Here is a 20,035-nt window from a genome sequence, read left to right as displayed (position 1 = left end):
GGGGGGGGGGGGGGGGGGGGTGATTTTAAAAAAAAATTTTTAATTTTTTTTTTATTGTGGAGGGGGTGGACTATGGAATTTCTGAAATTTCAAGTAGACAGCTCTGCGTCTTTGTATTTATGTGTAGCGCATTTGAGCACAGTGGGATTTTCGCGCTTTATAATTTAATTAATACATCGCATATTACATTAGACACTCTACAAAAATCACAATAAGGCAATGTCATAGCTGTTAGTTTTAGATGACACAATCAAACTTACAACACATATTAATATTAATATTAGACTTAAAAATAACCCCTCCCCCCCCCCCCCCCCCCCCCCAAAAAAAATTAAAATTAAAATTTAAAAAAAAATTAATAATAATAATAATAATAATAATAATAATGATATGATAATAATAATAATAATAATAATAATAATAATAATAATAATAATAATAATAATAATAATAATAATAATAATAATAATAATAATAATAATAATAATAATAATGAAGAAGGAGAAGAAAAAGAATATTCAAGTGAAAACAAAGAAAAAAAAAATTGGTCGCCCAATAAGGGACTCGAACCCTTGACCCTCAGATTAAAAGTCTGATGCTCTACCGACTGAGCTAACCGGGCGCTCTGTAACTTGTGACAATATTGTGTATATATATAAAATAACATTTCTTATTTCATAGCATGGTGATCGTTGTTTTCATAGGAATAACTTATGGACGAAATTTTTCATTATTTGTTTTTGAATGGTTTTTACAAATGTTGGTAGCATTGTTGTAGTAATTCCTTTGCCTTTTGCCAATGTTCGGTGAATGTCGGTTGGCTTTCCAAGATTCAGGTAATGTATTCAATGTCGGCTTATCATCCTATCTATATTATTGTTTTAAAAAAAAAAAGCTATGGATCTGGACTTGGGTCTGCAATCTTTTTTTTTTTTTGGTAAATGTTGTTAACCTTTTAATGCGCTACATAACAGTATCTGTCATTCTTTTCTTCTTTTTTTTTTTTAACGTTTGCTAGATTTTGTTATTATGCTTAGATTAGAACGAACAGCTGACACGGTTTCCGTTGTTATCGATGATCGGGAATTTTGCTAAAACGAAAGCGAAAGTAAGGAAATAGATGAAATCATAGCACTACACGAGATTATGATTATGGATTGGAGCAAAAGCAACAACTTTAGGATATTCTCATTGCAGCTTAAACCTTTTTAAAGTTTGGAGTCAACATTTGTAAGACTTTTTTCGTCATTGTCTTTACAACCTTAAACGATATTGATGAGAAAACGTATAAAAAAAGTTAGGAAGTGTCAATTGCCAAGGAGTGAGTCCTTGGTAGGTAGTTGCATGAAAATTTGAGATTGCAGCAATTGTTTTCAAAATAGTCTCATGCTATTCTGCAAGAAATACACTTTTCAATGGTACCAAAATTATGACAATGTGACAATTAGAACCAAAGTTACGGGATTATTAGTCCGCAAAAGTGGACCAAAATACTTAATATAATTTAAGAGGAAAAAAGAAACTAAAACTGTGACCAGAGAGCAACCGAAAAGCGGGGGAAATGGAAAATCACGGTTATTTGGGATGGAATACATATAAAACCATATATCAAAATGATCGCAAAGGAAAGACGAAGCAAATTAAAAAAAATTAAATGATTATTATGCAATATTATGCAACGTCATGCAATTACATAACCCTAGAAAATGAAAAAAAAGACGCGAGGAACGGATAATAACTTTAAAAACAGATTTGAGGGTGGTCTTCTTCCAGAGCATGCTTACAATACTATGGCTATGATTAATTTTGAACACAAAAATTGTTAAAACAAGAGGAAAGGAGCGTAAACGTATGAATTTAGACACTAAAGTTGTGTCCTTGGGGAAGGCACTTAATATTTGGCATTGGCAAATGAGCAACAGACGAAAGATGACTGGTATTCGGAGAGAAGAAAAAAAAAACAAAAAAACAATGAACAGGGCTAGAAATAAAGTTGAACAAGTGTCAGTAAATGCAACTTGCAAATGTACTGCCCAATGTTTTTGCATCCTTGGACAAGACATTTGGGCACCAACAGTACTCGGGAGAAACAAGCTTGCCGCTTTATATATGCAAACATGGTCAGTGATAAAAATGCAAAATTAAAAACAAGAACTACATAAGAGTGGTAGAGAAAACTTAACCTGAAAATGCAAAATTGAATATTACGTAACATATTACATAACAAACAATAAGCCGATAAATACCGACACTTTGCAAACTTTCTGCAACATAGGCATGTCATATATCAAACTGAACATCTCGAAGAGATGTATCATATGACTAACTATTAAACTACATTAAAATTGAAATGAACTTTAGAAAATTTGATAATTGCTTTGCATTCAACATCACTAAGAGAACAGATTAAAGGGTACTCACGTACTGACTCGCTTAAATCCATAAGATGGCTGATATGTGGCAAAAGACAGAAGACAACAAAATCTAGGCACTCTGGGTTGTTGGCTGCATGGAATGTAGACACAGGCAATATCCAGGTAATGATACTGAATAAATACATCGAAGTCCAAGCAATGATACAGAAGTAGTTGGGGGAGACTGACGATCGAATTCATGTTGTTACTTCAATTTCATATTTAAAATACAAGGCAGATTATTGGAGCTGGAGGAGGCAGTCGACGGGAGTTGGAGGTGGCAGACAATCAAATTCATGTCGTTATTTCAGTCTCATATTTAAAAATACAAGACAGACGACTGGAGTTAGAGGCGGCAGACGACTGGAGTTGGAGGTGGCAGACAATCAAATTCATGTTGTTATTTCAATTTCATATTTAAAAATACAAGGCGGATTATTGGAGCTGGAGGAGGCAGATGACGGGAGTTGGAGGTAGCAGACAATCAAATTCATGTTGTTATTTCAATCTCATATTTAGAAATACAAGGCAGATTATTGGAGCTGGAGGCGGCAGACGACGGGAGTTGGAGGTGGCAGACAATCAAATTCATGTTGTTATTACAATTTCATATATTCAAAAATACAAGGCAGATTATAGGAGCTGGAGGTGGTAGACAATCAAATTCATGTTGTTATTTCAATCTCATATTTAGAAATACAAGACAGACGACTGGAGTTCGAGACGGCAGACGACTGGAGTTGGAGGTGGCAGACAATCAAATTCATGTTGTTATTTCAATCTCATATTTAAAAATACAAGACAGACGACTGGAGTTCGAGGCGGCAGACGACTGGAGTTGGAGGTGGCAGACAATCAAATTCATGTTGTTATGTCAATTTCATATTTAAAAATACAAGGCAGATTATTGGAGCTGGAGGAGGCAGACAATCAAATTCATGTTGTTATTTCAATCTCATATTTAAAAATACAAGACAGACGACAGGAGTTAGAGGCGGCAGACGACTGGAGTTGGAGGTGGCAGACAATCAAATTCATGTTGTTATTTCAATTTCATATATAAAAATACAAGGCAGATTATTGGAGCTGGAGGAGGCAGACGACTGGAGTTGGAGGTGGCAGACAATCAAATTCATGTTGTTATTTCAATCTCATATTTAAAAATACAAGACAGACGACTGGAGTTCGAGGCGGCAGACGACGGGAGTTGGAGGTGGCAGACAATCAAATTCATATTGTTATTTCAATTTCATATTTAAAAATACAAGGCAGGAAATGAAACATGAAAATGTGGTGTCATAATGAACGTCTGACTCTGAAAACAAAAAAAGTACTTCGATTATGATTAAATCAACAAAATTATAAGTTATATAATAATTTTTGTTGTGGTAAAGAGTAAAGTAATGAGTAATGAATGAAATATACTTGAATTGGCTCTATCATGCTATTCTGTATTATTTGTATTGAAATTAACCACATTAAATTAAACCAACACACTTAACCTGCAGAACAAACAAAAATAAAAGATAAAAAATAATATCAGTGGAACATAATTTTTAGTTGTCCGGTATCATCCCAGTTAAAAAGTCATTTCAGTTTCAACATTCATTCATAAAATAAAACTAAAATTATGGATGGGACTATTTTCAGTCTTTTTACAGCAATTATTTAGCTTGAAATTATTTATACAAGTCACAAAAGCAAACACAGTCGATAGTTTACAGACTGCACTGTACACAGGAGACTCGGGGATACATCGAGAGGCAATCCTGGTTGGCCGTCGCCAACTTCATGAACACGCATCGTATTTAAAGTCACTAAAAGACGCTTTCGCCAGCATCAATCACCACCAAAATTCACACAAATAGAGAAAAATGGTTGGCGAATAATATAACATTAATTAAAAATAGGTAATATAATGAAAAATGTATTTAAAATGAAGTTAAAACTTACCAAATTTTCAAACAGCTGGCATCTGAACAAAGAATGAACGGATTAAAAATCTGAAAACGCCGCCTGATGCGCTGGCTTCTCCTCTTTAAAATGAGACCGGAAGTGACGAAATTAGTGCACAGGAAGCGATTCCACGGCAATGGAAGTAAAACTATGTTCACCGGTAAACACAATTTTCACTCCAGAGCCGTAACATCGATATCGGGGCTCGATCAGCGGCTCAGCCACGGGCGATGCGACTACCTACCTTGGTAGTTGACTGTTCATCAATTGCCAAGGAGTCAAATTGGAACTCTTCAGCCGCATGTGGTGATTTCAGTCGGGCCTCAATCAGCTGCATGTGGTGATTTCAGTCGAGCCTCGATTTGCGCGCATACGAATCTCGAACCCTGTCACAGTCACTGTCACTTTCTTTTCTTCCATTCGCCATTCACTTTCACTCATCCCTTGTCAATCGTTGGCATTTGTTTTTAATTTTTCTGTCCTTTCACGAATTCCAAGATGAGTTAAGATTATATCAAACAAAAATTACTGTTGATTTCGGATTAGGGGGGGGGGGGGGGAAACGAAGTGGCAAATCTCTGCCTTTATTTTAAAGGAAATATACTGCACATCGTCTTAATACGGAATAATTAACGTAAAACATTTGTGCAACAAGATCAATCCGTGGCATTAATAGTAAATAGTTGACGATTTACCAACTGGCAAGGTCCGTAACAAAAAGAGGAAATATGGGAGAGAGAGAGAGAGAGAGGAAATGACAGAGACATACATACACAGAGGAAAAAATGGCAGAGAGGGAAATGAGGAAAATGACAGAGAGAGAGAAAGAAGAGTAAAAGAGAGTATTATTAATTAATATTAATACATAACATCACTCTGTGGCAATACATCACTTCATGACACTAAAGGTACTCCGTGGCAGTTAAAAGTACACATGCGTAGTTGATGAACTGACACGGTCCTTGGCAATTGACGATTTGACAATTGTCAAGGTCCTTGGCAATTGACGCTACCAAAAAGTTAAGTCTCAGACAGGGACAGGAGGCCAGTCGTCAGAGTCAGCAGTCAGAGCACTCATTTTATTTTCATTTGGGCTTGGGTACATGGACATGGATCTGGGAATGGTCGGGCATTGGTTAGGTCAACATAACTACTACCACTATAACATCGTCATCATCACTACCACCATTGTTACAACCACCACTACCATTCAATCAATATCATCATCATCACTACCGACCAAACAACATCCCCATCATCATCAGCATTGGGCATTGGGAGAGATTCCGTAAGCTCCTCCGCCGGAGTAGCATCTCTTTCACAGACGGGTCTATGTATAATCACAGCATTTGTTACAAACATCACCACCACAACAATATAATCGCCACCACTACCACTGTATACAACGGGAGTGGGAGTGACTATTCTCATCCTGGGTGAGAATAAAAAATTGATCGAGCTCTCACTCTCACCCCCGGGATGAGAATATAGATAGTGGCCCCTTCTCGCTATTCTCACCCAGGATGAGAATAGAGGCAGCCTAATACAACCTCCACCACATTATCATCACACTACCACCACCACTTTACCATCACCAAATCGTCATTATCATCACTACCACCACTGCTGCAAATGCACACACCATCACTTCATCATCCTTACCACCACTACTATGACCACCAACACCACATTATCATCGTTTATGTGAATACCTGTGGAAGTGAGAGGGGTTCAGAGATTATTTTTGCATCAAAGATGTATCAGGTTTTCTTATACTGAGGTAATAATAAGTAATTTTTATGAAGGAAATTAGAAAAAAAAATCCAGAGACAAGCTGAAAGTTTCTCGATAGATTGTAGATCCAGAGGGACGTGTCACAAAAAGTTTGTCAAAAGCCCAGCTGGAAGCAGTTAAGCAATCACAGGAAATTGTTCACCTTACTCCCTTTTTTAAGACTATCTCTGTCTCTGCAGAGTAATGCACTTTCAGGTTTTACAAATCGTGTAAATTCATGCCACCACACAAAAACAGACATAGTGCAGTTTTTGTTTTATGATCTTCAGGGCCTTTAGAGTGCTTGCACAGAAAGTGGGAGACAACGCAAGTTTATATTTAATTATTAAATTATTCAAAACTTCATTAGACATATGTTAGGTCTATATATAGTAAATGGGTTTTGGGGTGGGGTTTTTTCTGTTCTTTTGTCTGGATATGTGAGTTGGAATTGTGCTGAATTATGTGTGCCTATTATTGTATTTTACAGATTTAGAAACAAGACATTATTCTTCTATAAGAAATTTATAATGGTAAAAAGTCTTGAAATTTATTTTAATGTTTATTCACAGAGTAGATTTGACCTACTGTTTTACTAATGGGTGCCAAAGTAAAGGGGAAAGGTTTCTATCACTTAAGCATGAGCTCACCTGTGAAATTACTTTCAATGCTAGACTCAGGCACAATTATAGTTATAGAAAGGAGAATATCACAAAATATACTCTTTGAAGAAAATGTTAAAATCCATATACTTTTTTTGACATGTAACAGTTCTCAGATATCAACGTTTCCTATTACAATAGATTTATTTTAGGAATTAAATTTTTTTATTTTTTTTACGTGTTGGTTCTGTTTTTTTGCTATTTAAAAAAAAGTGTTTCGTTTTTGTTTTTTGTTTGTTTGGTTGGGTTTTTTTTTTTGTTTTGTTTTTTTTAGGGGGGGGGGGGGGGGGGTTATAACTCTTTTTAATATGATTTTCATATTCATATTCATATTCTACCATATTTAAAAGGCACGATATTAGTCTTAAATGTGCATAATAGAAAATGAAAGATGACGAAAACCCATTCTCCTTTGAAAATTGTTTTTCAACTGTTTTGGATCCTACAGATTTATGCTTCTTACTATCAATTTAACAGCCAAAGCAGTGGAAATACATTTGTCACATTAACAGCAAAATTTATGACAATATAAAATATGAATGAATTGAAAGAATCTACATCTCTGATTTGATTATCTGCTTTCCTTTTGATCAATCTTTAATTTTATTGTTACCTTAATATTTCAGGCGTTTTCTTACAAGGACCACTGATAACCAGGAAGCCTTGGTTGGTGTCCTTTTGCATCATTCATCATGACGGACCTTCATCTAGAGGCTGCTAGAATTATACAGAAGTTTAACTCAAAAGAGGGCTTCATAAAAAACCTTGTGTATTCCTCCACGTTTAGGGTAAATCTTATCTTTGATAATATTTCATGTCTCGCATCAAAAAGTTGACCTTTAATGTTAAGAAAAACTGTACGATAATCAGATTTATGTGATTAAGGTAACACTTTTCAAATTCTGACCTCAAACAGTGTTGCTGATGTGGATATTAAACGTTTCTCACTACACTCTACCTGCAATGCATCTATCATTTTAAATGTCCACCTTCACCGAATGAGATTATCTAACATGAATTTTTCTCTTACATTGTGTTGGATAGTACCAATGTTGGTATAAAAGCTGATCAGAAGGGAATCATATCATTTCTGCATATGAATTTGAATAGGGGACGAAATAATGACTTTACAGTACTCGCTGAACTCTAGCATGCTGAATTCCGGCATGATCTGAAATACCGCGGTCGGATCGGAAGGTCCTGGGTTCGATCACATAGCTGAGTCCTTGGGAAAAGCTCTTTGCTCTCATTGGTTACATCCCATGAGCATCGGATTTCAGCATGCTCAGATTCTAGCACACTTTTGGCTCCTCCCCAAGATTGCGTGTTAGAATATATGGAAGTTTTATCATAGCGCATGTGATGACTAACATAGACCTGAAATATTTCATTGCTTATAATATACTACTTTGATTCTTTTTAATCATTTATTTGTTTATTCTCTGGTAAGAATAAGACTTTGCAATTGTGATTGATTTGTGACCCACCATCTTAAAACAGTAACAGTAACATGTTGAGATGATTTCAATGTAGAGAATTAAATTAAGGTTATGAGACATGGGTTAAATTTAAATGATAATGATTTATTGAGGAGAATGAGTAAAGTTTGATTCAGTTCAAGTATCTAAAATTTGATGTGTGATCATTTTAACTTAAAATTCACTTTTGGAATTGAATTGAGTTCACCAAATTGAGGCGATGGGTCACATATTTGACTATTCATGATAGGTCTGTATACTCATCAACTGAATTACTGTATAACCAATAGTTGATTCTCGTCAATGTGTACAATCAATTTAATGTCCAATTACCATGTTGAGGATTACAAGTTATTGACATATTGAGAGCAAAATTGTGACATAGTATTGAGAAAAATGAATTGATGCGATTACTTGTTGTGTTGAAAATAATTTTTTTTAAATATATAAATTGTTGGGGTTTTTTTTGTTTTTTGTTTTGTTTTTTTTTGGGGGGGGGGGGGGGGGGGGATGACATTTTTGAAAATGATTGTTATTTTTTCCCTATGGATGGGTTGCGTTCAAAGGAAAATATTTTTCTGCGATTTGTTGACATATTTTGCTGGAAGAACCATCAACTGACCTATTTCAATTGTCTCTTTGATATTTATGATGTTTGTGTTCTTTATAGATTATTTTTTTCTTCCATTGATGATGAGGACTGTCTAACAGTAATTATATCTCATAGTATGTGTTTTTGAAAAAATTGAAATTTTCTTATTTTATCTTTTTAGAATCTTCGTCAGTTGTTTGCCCTGGTCAGTGAAACTATCAAATATCAGTCAATCTTAAAAGAAATTCTTAAGAAAAGTGGCTCTTCATTGTTGACTGAGGAACTTGTAAACAATAATAATGAATTAGCCATTGTCCTTCTATATGAAGAATTGATTGGAGCTGGCTTTGGGCGTGCTGGGCATGTCAGGGTAAGAGTGATTTCTACCATCATGATGTAGCACAGTTAAAGATAAATGCACATTTTGTCTTTTGAGCAGATGAGGGTTTGTTTTTTGTTGGTTTCTTTTCCCTTTTTTTTTCTTTTTTTACATTATTTGTATGTTTGTTATAATAAAATTTTATATTTTAGTTGAGATGAAATAAAATTACTCTGATTCTTGGCCCCGTGAAAATAAGCTCATGATATACATATAGTTTGGATTATGGATGTAAAGCAATTTTTGATTGAAAAACTAAGGACAACAAATATGAAAACCCAATGATGTGCAATTTATATATTACCAGTTTCTTCCCTTGACAATTACTCTAGCAGCAAACTCATACTGAATCAAGTACTGAATCTTTTAGGTAGCAGACAAGATGTACATTGTATTATATCTGACACACGGTGCGAAAGAGAATAATGCATGTATTGTAACGTCTTTTTTTCTTTTTTTTTTTTGTCTTCTTATTTAACCTATATATTGACTGTCTTGTTTTGAAAGAAGTCATTTTGTTTAAAAGTAAAATAAAAGGGAAGATTTGAGTTCATTATCAGTTAGTTTGAATGTACTTTAAATATTTATACATTTTAGATGTTTGAAAATTACAGAAAATGATGAGGAAGCACAAGGCTGAGATCAAAGTTGCCCATGAAGCATTTTTGAAGGAGAATAATGCAACATCTCTTGCCAATGTCCTGAGTGGAAATTCATTAAATAGAAAGGGTACCTACGATTTTAAGGTCTTTTATATGATCATGAGATTCTTATGCAGATTGGTTACTGTTAGAAATGCATTTACATAATTAAGACTTTAACACACTTGAAATATAATGAAATGTTATATGTTATCTCTTGTCCTATATGTTATATCTTATAATTTATTTACTTACTTAAATTCATCTCTCATCGTGGAGATAGGGTTATATAATTTATTTAAAGGATGCATTTTTTCTAGTCAGTAGAAACATTTTTTGTGTCAATGGAATAAAGAACTTATTATAATTATAATTCCGTTTTTTGGTTGTTTGATTTTAATCATTCATTATTAGCAGTATTTGCCATCATCATTGTTTGATAGATAATTTGTATAAGGTTCTTGTTTGTTTGAATTTCTCAAATTAATTACCTATATGTTTTATTTAATTGCATTTGTTTTATGTTATATAGTTTAAATGTCTTTAAAATAAACCCGAACTTTAAAAATTTATTCATACTCATATCCATGTAGATTTTCCAGTTTTGCCACGCTATGCAAGAGTGAACCTGATAAAATGCCCTGTCCAAGAAGGAATTGGCAAATTGTGTGAGGATGGATGGGAATATGTTGGAAGGCTTCATGTTGATAGGTATGCAGGGAATTGTGACCAGGGGGTCAAAAGAAAAGGAGATACAAGAGCTTTACTTTTCTTTTATCAATATAGGAAGGGGATTGCAAAAGCTGAATGGTAGAGCATTTGCCTTATAAAAAAAGGGAATAGGCATTGATTCCAAATGCAGTTGAAATGTCTTTTCCTGTCTCTCCTTTGACACTCAGACTAAGTAGCAGGGTCAGATCTGATAGGAAGCACTTTGTAATTGAAAAGCTCCCTAGACAAAGGGTGGCAAGTAATTGCAGTCGTCGTTATAATAATCCTACAGAAACCTTGAACTCTGGCTCCATGGGCCTTTTGACCCCGAAGTAATATTTTTGTATTCCACTTGAAGCAAAGCATGTTTGATAAAATAATGAGAGAAAAGGTTAACTAAGTTTCATCATAAATTTTGTGTAGTCCTCCTCATTAAGGTAGCCTTATTTTGAATTAGCAGTATAGCCAGGGTTAGTTACAGCAAGATATTACTGAAGCCTCTGAAAATAAAGTGATGTATAAATAATTATTTATTATTTCTGGCAGATTCAAAGAAGATGTTTCATCTTTAACTGAATATCAGTTTGGTCTGGATCCCTTGTTGGATGACGTTCTAGTTTTCCCAATAAACACAGACTTACATAAGGACAAATTGGTGATGGATGGAACCCTTGTCTTACAAGAAAGGGTAAACTGATGTTCTTCCTGTCTTTATGCTGGTTTAGTTTAAAAAATAAAATAGATTAATAAATATGAAGAAGTTACAAAAAAAAAATTGAAATAAAACGGCTGTTTCCACTCAGTGACATAACACATAACACCATAGATATGAGGTAAATTTGATATCTGCCCAAATTATCATTTTTGTTTCTCGGTCTGTCACGCTCTTATTACTTTTGATTATCATTGCAAATATATCTTCCATAACCAGAATGTTTCAGATTATCTGAAAAGATAAGAAAAAGACTGTGTTTTGGTTGTTGACTTGTAGTAGGTAAATGTGACCCACTGTTATATGTCAGGATGAATTACGTGCTGGAAATTGAATTGATGGCAACAGATAAATATGAAACTTGAAAGTCACAGTTTCAGTTTTAATTTAGGGCATGTCTTATCCCCACGATATTGTTTGATGTGACCCAATATTTTAAAAAATCCCAAACCTATAGAGGACAATAAAGATTTAATCTAAATGGTTTCTCACAAAATTTAAACTATCCAAGTACCCGCTCACAATGTCTTCTGCTTATGAACAAAGAGTGTCAAATATTTTTGGAAAACATGTACCATTTCATAGAGTATGCATTTTCCTCATTGATATTTTCTTGTTTTTATATTTTTGTGTCTTGGACTCTCTGGAGGAAAGGTGCATTATAAATGTGCTAACTAATACTATTATTATTTTTACTACTACTACTACTACTAGAGAGCCGCGCCTTTGGCGTGCCAACCTCGTTGAAAGTCCAATTCGCCTTGAGCATGCATTCACGTAAAAGAGAATTTTTTTTTTTTTTAAATCTACCTCTGTTTCAAAAACTAGCATCTTTCAACTTTCTAAAAAACATTTTGATTTTTCAGAACTTTTGTTCGTTAAATAATGCCAGACTTATTAGACTCATTGAATCGACCGGGTGCGACATGTTGTTTACACGACAAAAAGGATATGAGCTGATAAGCATTTATTGACTTCTGGTTTTGTTTTTACACTGTCACGTGACCGTTTTGAGAAATTTGTCGTCTGCTACAAACATATAGACCGGTGGAGGGAAGATATTTTCGTTGGAGCAGATAAACGTGAGTATTGTTTCTTGTAATTATATAGAGGACCGGGGTCTACAACAGACAATTTGATTGAATAAAAGGGCATATAAAAAATTTTAAAAAAAGAAAGAAGTTAGACAATGAAGTGATTTTTTAAAAGCATTATGAGTCTATTTGGAGAGTAAGATCAAATGAAAATAAGAATTTTTCAGCAATAATAATAAACGTAGCGGTCGATTTTATCATTATAATCGTCATCATCCACCACCATAGTCATCATCGTCATCTTCTTCTTCTTCAGCATCATCGTCATCATTATAACAACATCATCATTATCTTCTTATTCTTTCTCTTCATCCTATCTTCCCTTCTTCCTTTTCCTCCTCCTCCTCCTCCTCCTCCTCCTCATCATCATCATCATCATCATCTTCTTCTTCCTTCCCTCTTCCTTCTTCTTCTTCTTCTTCTTCATCCTCATCAATATCAATAAACATTTTCCATATAGTAATGACGTCAACTGTGTAAATTTTCAAATGAAATAGATAGAAGTTAATTAATCTGATGCTGGACTGCAGCCCAATTGGCTTGAGTGCAAAATATGAGTATGAGAGGGCTTTCTCATTCCATCAGTTTATACTTGTATAAATTTAAATAGGCTTTTACCCCTCCTTATTACTAACAATAAATAGATTACAGTAGACTTGAATGCGACAACTATCCCAAGAGGTTGGATACCGTCTTCATGATTGTGGAAATCAGAGAAATATGCACTATAGTCCTGGCCCTTTTTAATCATCAAACTTTTAAAACGATGTTGAACCTTGAATCATAAATTTGTGTATTTTTACAGAATTTCAATTAATAAATAACATTCATATTCATTTGTCTCTGTTTTCATTCTACATTTTTATATTTTTGTGACTGGCCAGGTGTGGTTTTGGCCGATCAAGAAAGGAATTCCTTGCAGCCACACAGGAATATTTAAACCAGCTTGAGGACCCAACAGAAAGATTCAAGAACAATATGCCAGGCAAAACCTGGTGAGTTATATGCAATGAAATTATTAATTTTGATGGAGCAATTAGCATAACATAATCTCTCTCTCTCTCTCTCTCTCTCTCTCTCTCTCTCTCTCTCTCTCTCTCTCTCTCTCTCTCTCTCTCTTCTCTCTCTTCTTCTCTCTCTCTCTTCTCTCTCTCTCTCTCTCTCTCTCCTCTCTCTCTCTCTCATTCTCTGTGTGTGTGTGTGTGTGTGTGTGACTCTCTCTTCTCTCTCTCTCTCTCTGTGTGTGTGACTCTCTTCTCTCTCTCTCTCTCTCTCTCTCTCTTTCTCTCTCTCTCTCTCTCTCTGTGTGTGTGTGTGGACAAACAAAAAAAAAAAGTCGCTGCTGATAATTAATTTATATTGTAAAAATTTATAAATATATCTTGTCCAAATTTTTACTACGATAAATAGAAAAATTCTTTGTTAACAGAATTCCAAAATATAAAAATAATTTATGAGCGGTTTATGAATAATATAAAATCTTGTAACACCGCCTAAAAATTTCAATATCGGCAAAAGATGACGCTAATTATTGTGGCTATGCATGTTGTAATTCTTTTAAGAAGACCACTGTTGCGTTTCATGGGAAACTCTATGCTGATAATTGCATAAAACTATAGGAAGAACATCTTTATTGTTGTTGTTATAATTATTATTAGCATTATCATTATTGTTGCTGTTGTAATAATTATTATAAGTGGTTGTAGTAGTGGCAGTAGTAGTAGTAGTGGTTTCAATGTCATTATTTACTATTTTACTCCATGAACAGGTACAGTCGTTTTCTCCAACAGCGTCCTGAACTAAGAGACAGAAAAGCGTGTGCCATTGGTATAGAGAGGGTGCTAGTAACCCCCCAATGCATTGAATTATGGTTTAACGACCTGGAGAGATACATTGCTGAAAGTGATGATCCTGATATCCTACAGGTATTAGAATTTTCATACTAATGTGTTTCTCAATACAATGGCTTTTTTGAACATTAAATCTGATTTGTACACAAGAATATAGTCTATTAGGGGAAAATAAAATGATGATCTTGAAGACAATAACTGTAAAATATATGTATTATTAGATTTTGAACATAAATATGAAATTGTTTAAGGAGCACTAATTATATAAAATTTAAATTGCAATGCAAGTCTTAATGAGACAAGGAAATGAATAAAAGTACGCAATCGGTACAACACCTTAACCATGGTTTCAAACTGCTCAACCACATTCACAAAAATAGGACGCAAACAACCAAATTTCTTCAAGATATAAGCATATTTTTATTTCTTACTTACACACGAACAATTTTCAAAGAAACCTACTACAGTGATTCGCATAATAAAAAGCATTGACAAAATCTTTTATACTTTATCTTTCATTATGTTTGAATCTTTATTGTTTATAAGCCTTGATGCGTTATGTTATCTAATCTAAAAATACTTTTCTGTTACAGGTTCCAAGTCGCATATTTAACGCAGACGAGACAGGTTTTCCTCTCTGCATTAAAACAAAGGAGGTTCTGACCCTTGAGGCATGCAAAAGCGATCAGCACCTATATATTACTAGATCAAGTTCAAAGAAACAAATAACGACAATGTGTTGTGCATCTGCAGACGGGGACTATAATGCCTGGAGTCCGGACAACGGTGTCCGTAGAAGAACAATGTAGTGGTTGTAAGGGTGCCATGAGTGAAAACGGATGGATGACAGCAGAGTTATTTTTTAAATGATTAAAGGACGTATTTGCCCAAATGTTGTCTTTGAAAAAGGTAAAACGTCCCGTTTTATTATTTGTTGACGGATCCAGTACACACAAATAAAAACAGGCTTTTTTATAGGGCTATAAAAACAGCAGTAAACGTGCCATCTGTGGCAAATGGCATTATACTGTATTGCCTTCAACCAAATGCTACACATTTAATCCAGCGATTAGATTTAAAAATTTTCTCTGCGATGAAGCGAAACTGAGAAGATGCTGTCTCTGAATTTCAAACCATAAAAACAGGATTATCCGTGGAAAAGTTCTGCATACACAAAAACATGCATGCCAGAACTGGCCAGAGCAGGTTTTAAAAACGCTGTTCTCTTTCCATTTGATAAAGAAGCAGTGGTTAGCACCAAGAAGATGCAGTCTGCACGTCTTCTTGCCACTACAAACCCACCATGTGAAGTAGGTACCACAAGTTGTCCGCCGCGCACGGTGGAAACTCGCCGGCCGCGGGCAAGAAAAATTAAATTTTCCTATTTTCAACAGGCCACTACTCGAAAGCCTTGTAACCGATACCAATAAAAGTTGCACACATGAAAACTCTACCCTTTGGACGCTGAAATATATAAATATGAAGTATGTAGTTCTTCTCTAAGTGTTTCAATTCTCGTGTCAAAAAGGTATACCTTTTCACAGATTGTGCGGCAGGCTGCCGTAAGTGAGACGAGCGTTATTTCGGTTCATTTCATTCAAAATAACATCGCTCGACCAGGAATTGAGATATCGATATAATTTTTTCAATACCGTGCAGGGGAGATTACTGCCGTCACTCTCATGCCACTTTCTTCTATGGCGGCTGAGTGGAAGGTTGTGAAATCGTTGAATGAACACTTTCATGACTTCGTAGACGGCATTTCCCAAGTTTTTCAAAATACAAAGTGGTATACTTATAAAGCTCATTAATTGCTCTTTTTAAATGAGCATGATTTATAAACATATTTGTTTCCCTGCTCGAGCGGTTCTTTGTTAAACCCGCCTTCCCATGCAAACAATCTCCCTGCCGAGAGTCGACCATCGCTGTACCGAGTGACTGGAGTGGGTCACGGCTTTTCCAATGGCCGACGCATCCCCCGTAATGGCTGGCCCGGAGATGGAAAATCACCACAGCTTGTAGAAACTGTCTTAAATCCTTCAATCCGTGAGTATTTTGTTATTTTTTATTATGTGGCCTTTTATTGTAGCTAGTGATTTTATTTTGATCCAAACTGAAATTAAAATAACTGCGTTGTCCCAACTACCGCAGGTGGGGTGGTAAAATTACTGGTAACAGCCAAGCAAAGGAAGAGATCGCTTTGGCCCTTGGCCTAGTTAGAGAAGTCGAAGAGAACTGAACAGTGTTATTATAAATTACAAGTTAATATTTTATCTAGCCAGGTGATGGAAAGAATTGATTAGAAATACCCAAAAAACAAAAAAAAAAAAAAACGATTGAAAAATTACCCTTAGGTCTAGGTATCTAGATCTGTAACTCTAGTACTAGTAGTGACTAGGTTCTAATTCAGTAACACCCCCCCCCCCCCCCCCTGAAAAATTACCCTTAGGTCTAGGTATCTAGATCTGTAACTCTAGTACTAGTAGTGACTAGGTTCTAATTCAGTAACACCCCCCCCCCTTTTTTTTTTTCTCTCTTTGTCTCAAATAATGGTAATTATACTAATACTAGCCTATAGTTAAAATTTGTAGAGATAAGTAGTGCTCTTAAGAATAAAAAAAAGAGGGAGAGACAGATATGATATAGATCGTTATTATTATTATTATTATCATTATATTATTATTCTTACTATTATTATTTTTTAAATTATATTTATTATCATTTTTTAAATTATTATTATTATTCTTATTATTATTATTATTATTATTATTATTATTATTATTATTATTATTATTATTATTATTATTATCATCATCATCATCATCACAGTACCAAAATAACTTCTGTAATTGTTATGTAGCATCATTCTTTTTATTTGTTTGGTTTCTTTTTTTACTGTCTTTTTTTATAGTGTTTCTCCTTTTTTTCCCCGTTTGGTTTTAAAACTACTATTGGTAGTGTATTTAGTATTATATTTGTTCTTATATTTCTTATCATTATAAATATTTTTAGATTAAAAACAAAAAAGTTGTACTTTATCATGATTCATATTACTACTAATTATAGAGATACAATGTGTTAACACATATTATAGTTGTATTCACATGCACACAGACTGACACACACACACACACACATTTTTAAAAGTTTTTAAATGGGGACTTCTATGTTTTTTCTTTGTTTTCTCCAGGTGATGACACGTATGCTGCCCTCAGAGCTTATTGTTTTGCCAAAGGCAAGGGACGTCGGCCAACTCTACCTTCTCTCGATGCACCATCCTACCGCACATTTGCGCAACTGAATTTCCTCAGGGAGGACGGAGGGGCAACTTGGGATTCAGTAAGTTAGAAAAACGAAGAATAGGATTAAAGAATTTTACTTTTCATGTTTGTTTTTTTATCAATGGTGGATGCAATGAACAAAGGTGTAAGTGGTGTAAGTAAAATGTCATGCTTCATTCCTGCTTCATCCTTTTTAAATTAAAAATTCTTTCATACCAAATCATGGCAAATATGAAACACCATGACAATGTGTGATAACAAACCACTCTACGTTGAATAATGGCTCTTTTCTCTTGGTATATTACTATTGTTATAATCAGTATCCTGGTTTCTTTAATGAAGGGGATTTTGTGGGGAAAAATAGCTACAAAATGCTATTTGACTTAACATTTACCAGATATAAAAGTGATAATAAACGTCATTTTATTACATATTGCTTTATGAGAGAGAGACATGATATGTATACATGATGTCCTTATGCACTAATAATAATATTCTGATATTTATTCTCCATTGTTTTAGGTGACTGTATGGTACCAAAAGCTCTTTCCAGCAGCGACCATCACTAGAGGACAACTTGAACACAAGGTCAAAATGGTTATGGCATCACTGCACTTAAAACTGGATGATAAAGAGGAGATGGAAGCTGCTCTCAGTACGGTCGTGGACATCAACTTACATGATATTCCGAAAGCCCTATCTCGCATTGGTTTGAATAGATCAATTTTGTTAAGTAACAATTATGACTTTGTTTTACCTACCAATTTTGTCATGAGCAATGATATAGTTTATTCCCTTGAATTGTTTAGATGTCAAGAAAAACAAATCAAAACTTTTTTTTGTGAATGGGTAAAGAAATTATTTCCAGCAGGAGATGCTGAAACGCCTTTGAAAGACACTCAAATACAATATCGCCTCCAGAAAATTGTCAAAGTAATCAAAGAATATAAAAAGAACAAATCAACAGATGCTTTAAATGATTTTCTCTTAAGACCATTCTCAGATTCTACTCCCATTGCAAACACAAAACATAGACCATCAGGAGAAACTGAAGCCCTTTCCAAGTTGAGGAAACAGAAGCTGACCACCGAAGCCTAGCTCAAGCCCTTTGTAACAAGGATGAGAGAATTGAAGAGCTCAATTTAAAAGTTAAAGTTGTAAGAGAAGAAAACAAGAGACTTCAGACAATGAAAGAATCACTCCAGCATCAAGAAGAGCTGACAAAGTCCATACTGGCAGAGAAAAATGCCCTCGAGAAGTTAAGTAAAAGCTTAAAGATTGAGCGAGATCGCTTAAAGAAATCAAAGTCAAAGTCCTGTCAAAGAATTCACTTGCTACAGAAGCAGAATAAACAGCAAAAGCATGAACAGGATCTTTTGAAGATGGAAGTGCAGCGAAAAAATCTTGAATTAAATGATATGAATAGAAAGATTCAAGATGTAACCAATACAAGACATGAAGAAGTAGAAACGGAGATTCAAATGTTAAAGAAAAAATTGAAGTCTGAGCAGACTTTAAAATCAAAATATAAACAAAAGCTTTTGAGAGCCCAAGCGTTATCTGCAAATCTGCTTGAGGAAGTCACCAATAAAAATGAAAAGCATGTCCAGTTGAAAGTTTCTGCACCAACAAGTACTCAGACAACATCAGACTTGCATACATGTCACTTCAAGGAGAAGCTAATGTCGCTGCAGAAAATGTAAGAAAGGCTGTGCAAATAGTGGCCAGGTACCTGTTTTCTACAGAACTTCGTGATGAAGATTTGCCCTCCCCTTCATCTGCCCTCAACTTCATGAGTGAAGCTTTAGTGATATCAAATCATCACATTACTGATTCTCTTCTCTCTAGCAGCCACTTCACCTATGCTACGGATGGAACAAGCAGGCAGAAAAAACGCTACCTGGAGAAACATGTTCAGTTGGACAATGGGAAAACTTTATTCCTTGGATACAGTGAAATCCCAAGTGACGACTCACAAACTCTGTTGGAGACAACCATTCAGGCCTTCAAGAATTTGGCAGAGACAGCCCTCGACTGTTCAGAAGAGCCACATTTGGAAGAAGACATCATTTACAAGGAAATGATTAGCAAATTGAAATGTCTTATGTCAGATAGGGCTGCAGTGATGAAGTGTTTCGACAATAAGATGGCAGCTTATAAGAGTGATCTGTTAGGAGAAGAAACGTCAACACATTTTCTCTTCTGCAATGCTCACTTCCTTCTAGGGCTGAGTTCTGCTGCTACTGATGCTGCCAACAACATGGAGTTTGAAGTGAAAGGAAGTGGTACCAGATTGGGACGCGATAACAGTGTGAAATTTTCATCATTTGCTCAAAATAATGAGCCTGCAGTAAACCGCGCTCTCCGCACTACTGCAGAGGTTTTAGGCCCAAGGGGAGATGAAAAGAGTGGCTGTCGCGAAGAATGGTTGACTTTCCTGACATCACGGCAAAAGACGTCTCTATTCACCAGCTATCGTAGCAACAGGTTCA

General features: G+C 35.0%; 2 protein-coding genes and 1 non-coding gene across 3 annotated transcripts in view; 2 read left to right on the top strand and 1 right to left on the bottom strand.

Moving 5' to 3' along the window:
• Positions 1 to 549: 549 nt before the first annotated feature.
• On the bottom strand, positions 550 to 622 carry Trnak-uuu (transfer RNA lysine (anticodon UUU)). The gene has a single exon. It is a non-coding gene; the product is annotated as a tRNA-Lys (tRNA).
• Positions 623 to 1,098: 476 nt separating this feature from the next.
• Positions 1,099 to 20,035, top strand: part of LOC144970236 (28S rRNA (cytosine-C(5))-methyltransferase-like) — a 35,071-nt gene continuing 16,134 nt past the window's right edge. The window contains exons 1-6 of the mRNA XM_078909671.1: positions 1,099 to 1,230; positions 7,432 to 7,593; positions 9,057 to 9,245; positions 9,869 to 9,983; positions 10,489 to 10,606; positions 11,153 to 11,294. Of these exons, the coding sequence (XP_078765797.1) occupies positions 7,498 to 7,593; positions 9,057 to 9,245; positions 9,869 to 9,983; positions 10,489 to 10,606; positions 11,153 to 11,294 (660 nt within the window). The 5' untranslated portion in view covers positions 1,099 to 1,230; positions 7,432 to 7,497. The remainder of the gene's footprint in view (positions 1,231 to 7,431; positions 7,594 to 9,056; positions 9,246 to 9,868; positions 9,984 to 10,488; positions 10,607 to 11,152; positions 11,295 to 20,035) is intronic.
• Positions 16,115 to 18,641, top strand: LOC144970243 (uncharacterized). Its single transcript, XM_078909682.1, has 3 exons — positions 16,115 to 16,308; positions 17,453 to 17,601; positions 18,066 to 18,641. Exon 3 carries the CDS (start codon positions 18,138 to 18,140, stop codon positions 18,639 to 18,641), a length of 504 nt encoding a protein of 167 aa, XP_078765808.1. The 5' UTR covers positions 16,115 to 16,308; positions 17,453 to 17,601; positions 18,066 to 18,137.

The sequence above is a fragment of the Berghia stephanieae genome, chromosome 4, assembly GCF_034508935.2.
Source record: "Berghia stephanieae isolate SIO BIC M18660-M18661 chromosome 4, UCSD_Bste_1.3, whole genome shotgun sequence".
NCBI lineage: Eukaryota > Metazoa > Mollusca > Gastropoda > Nudibranchia > Aeolidiidae > Berghia > Berghia stephanieae.
The sequence above is the reverse complement of the archived record's forward strand: the minus strand, read 5'-3'. Positions and strand labels throughout refer to the sequence as shown.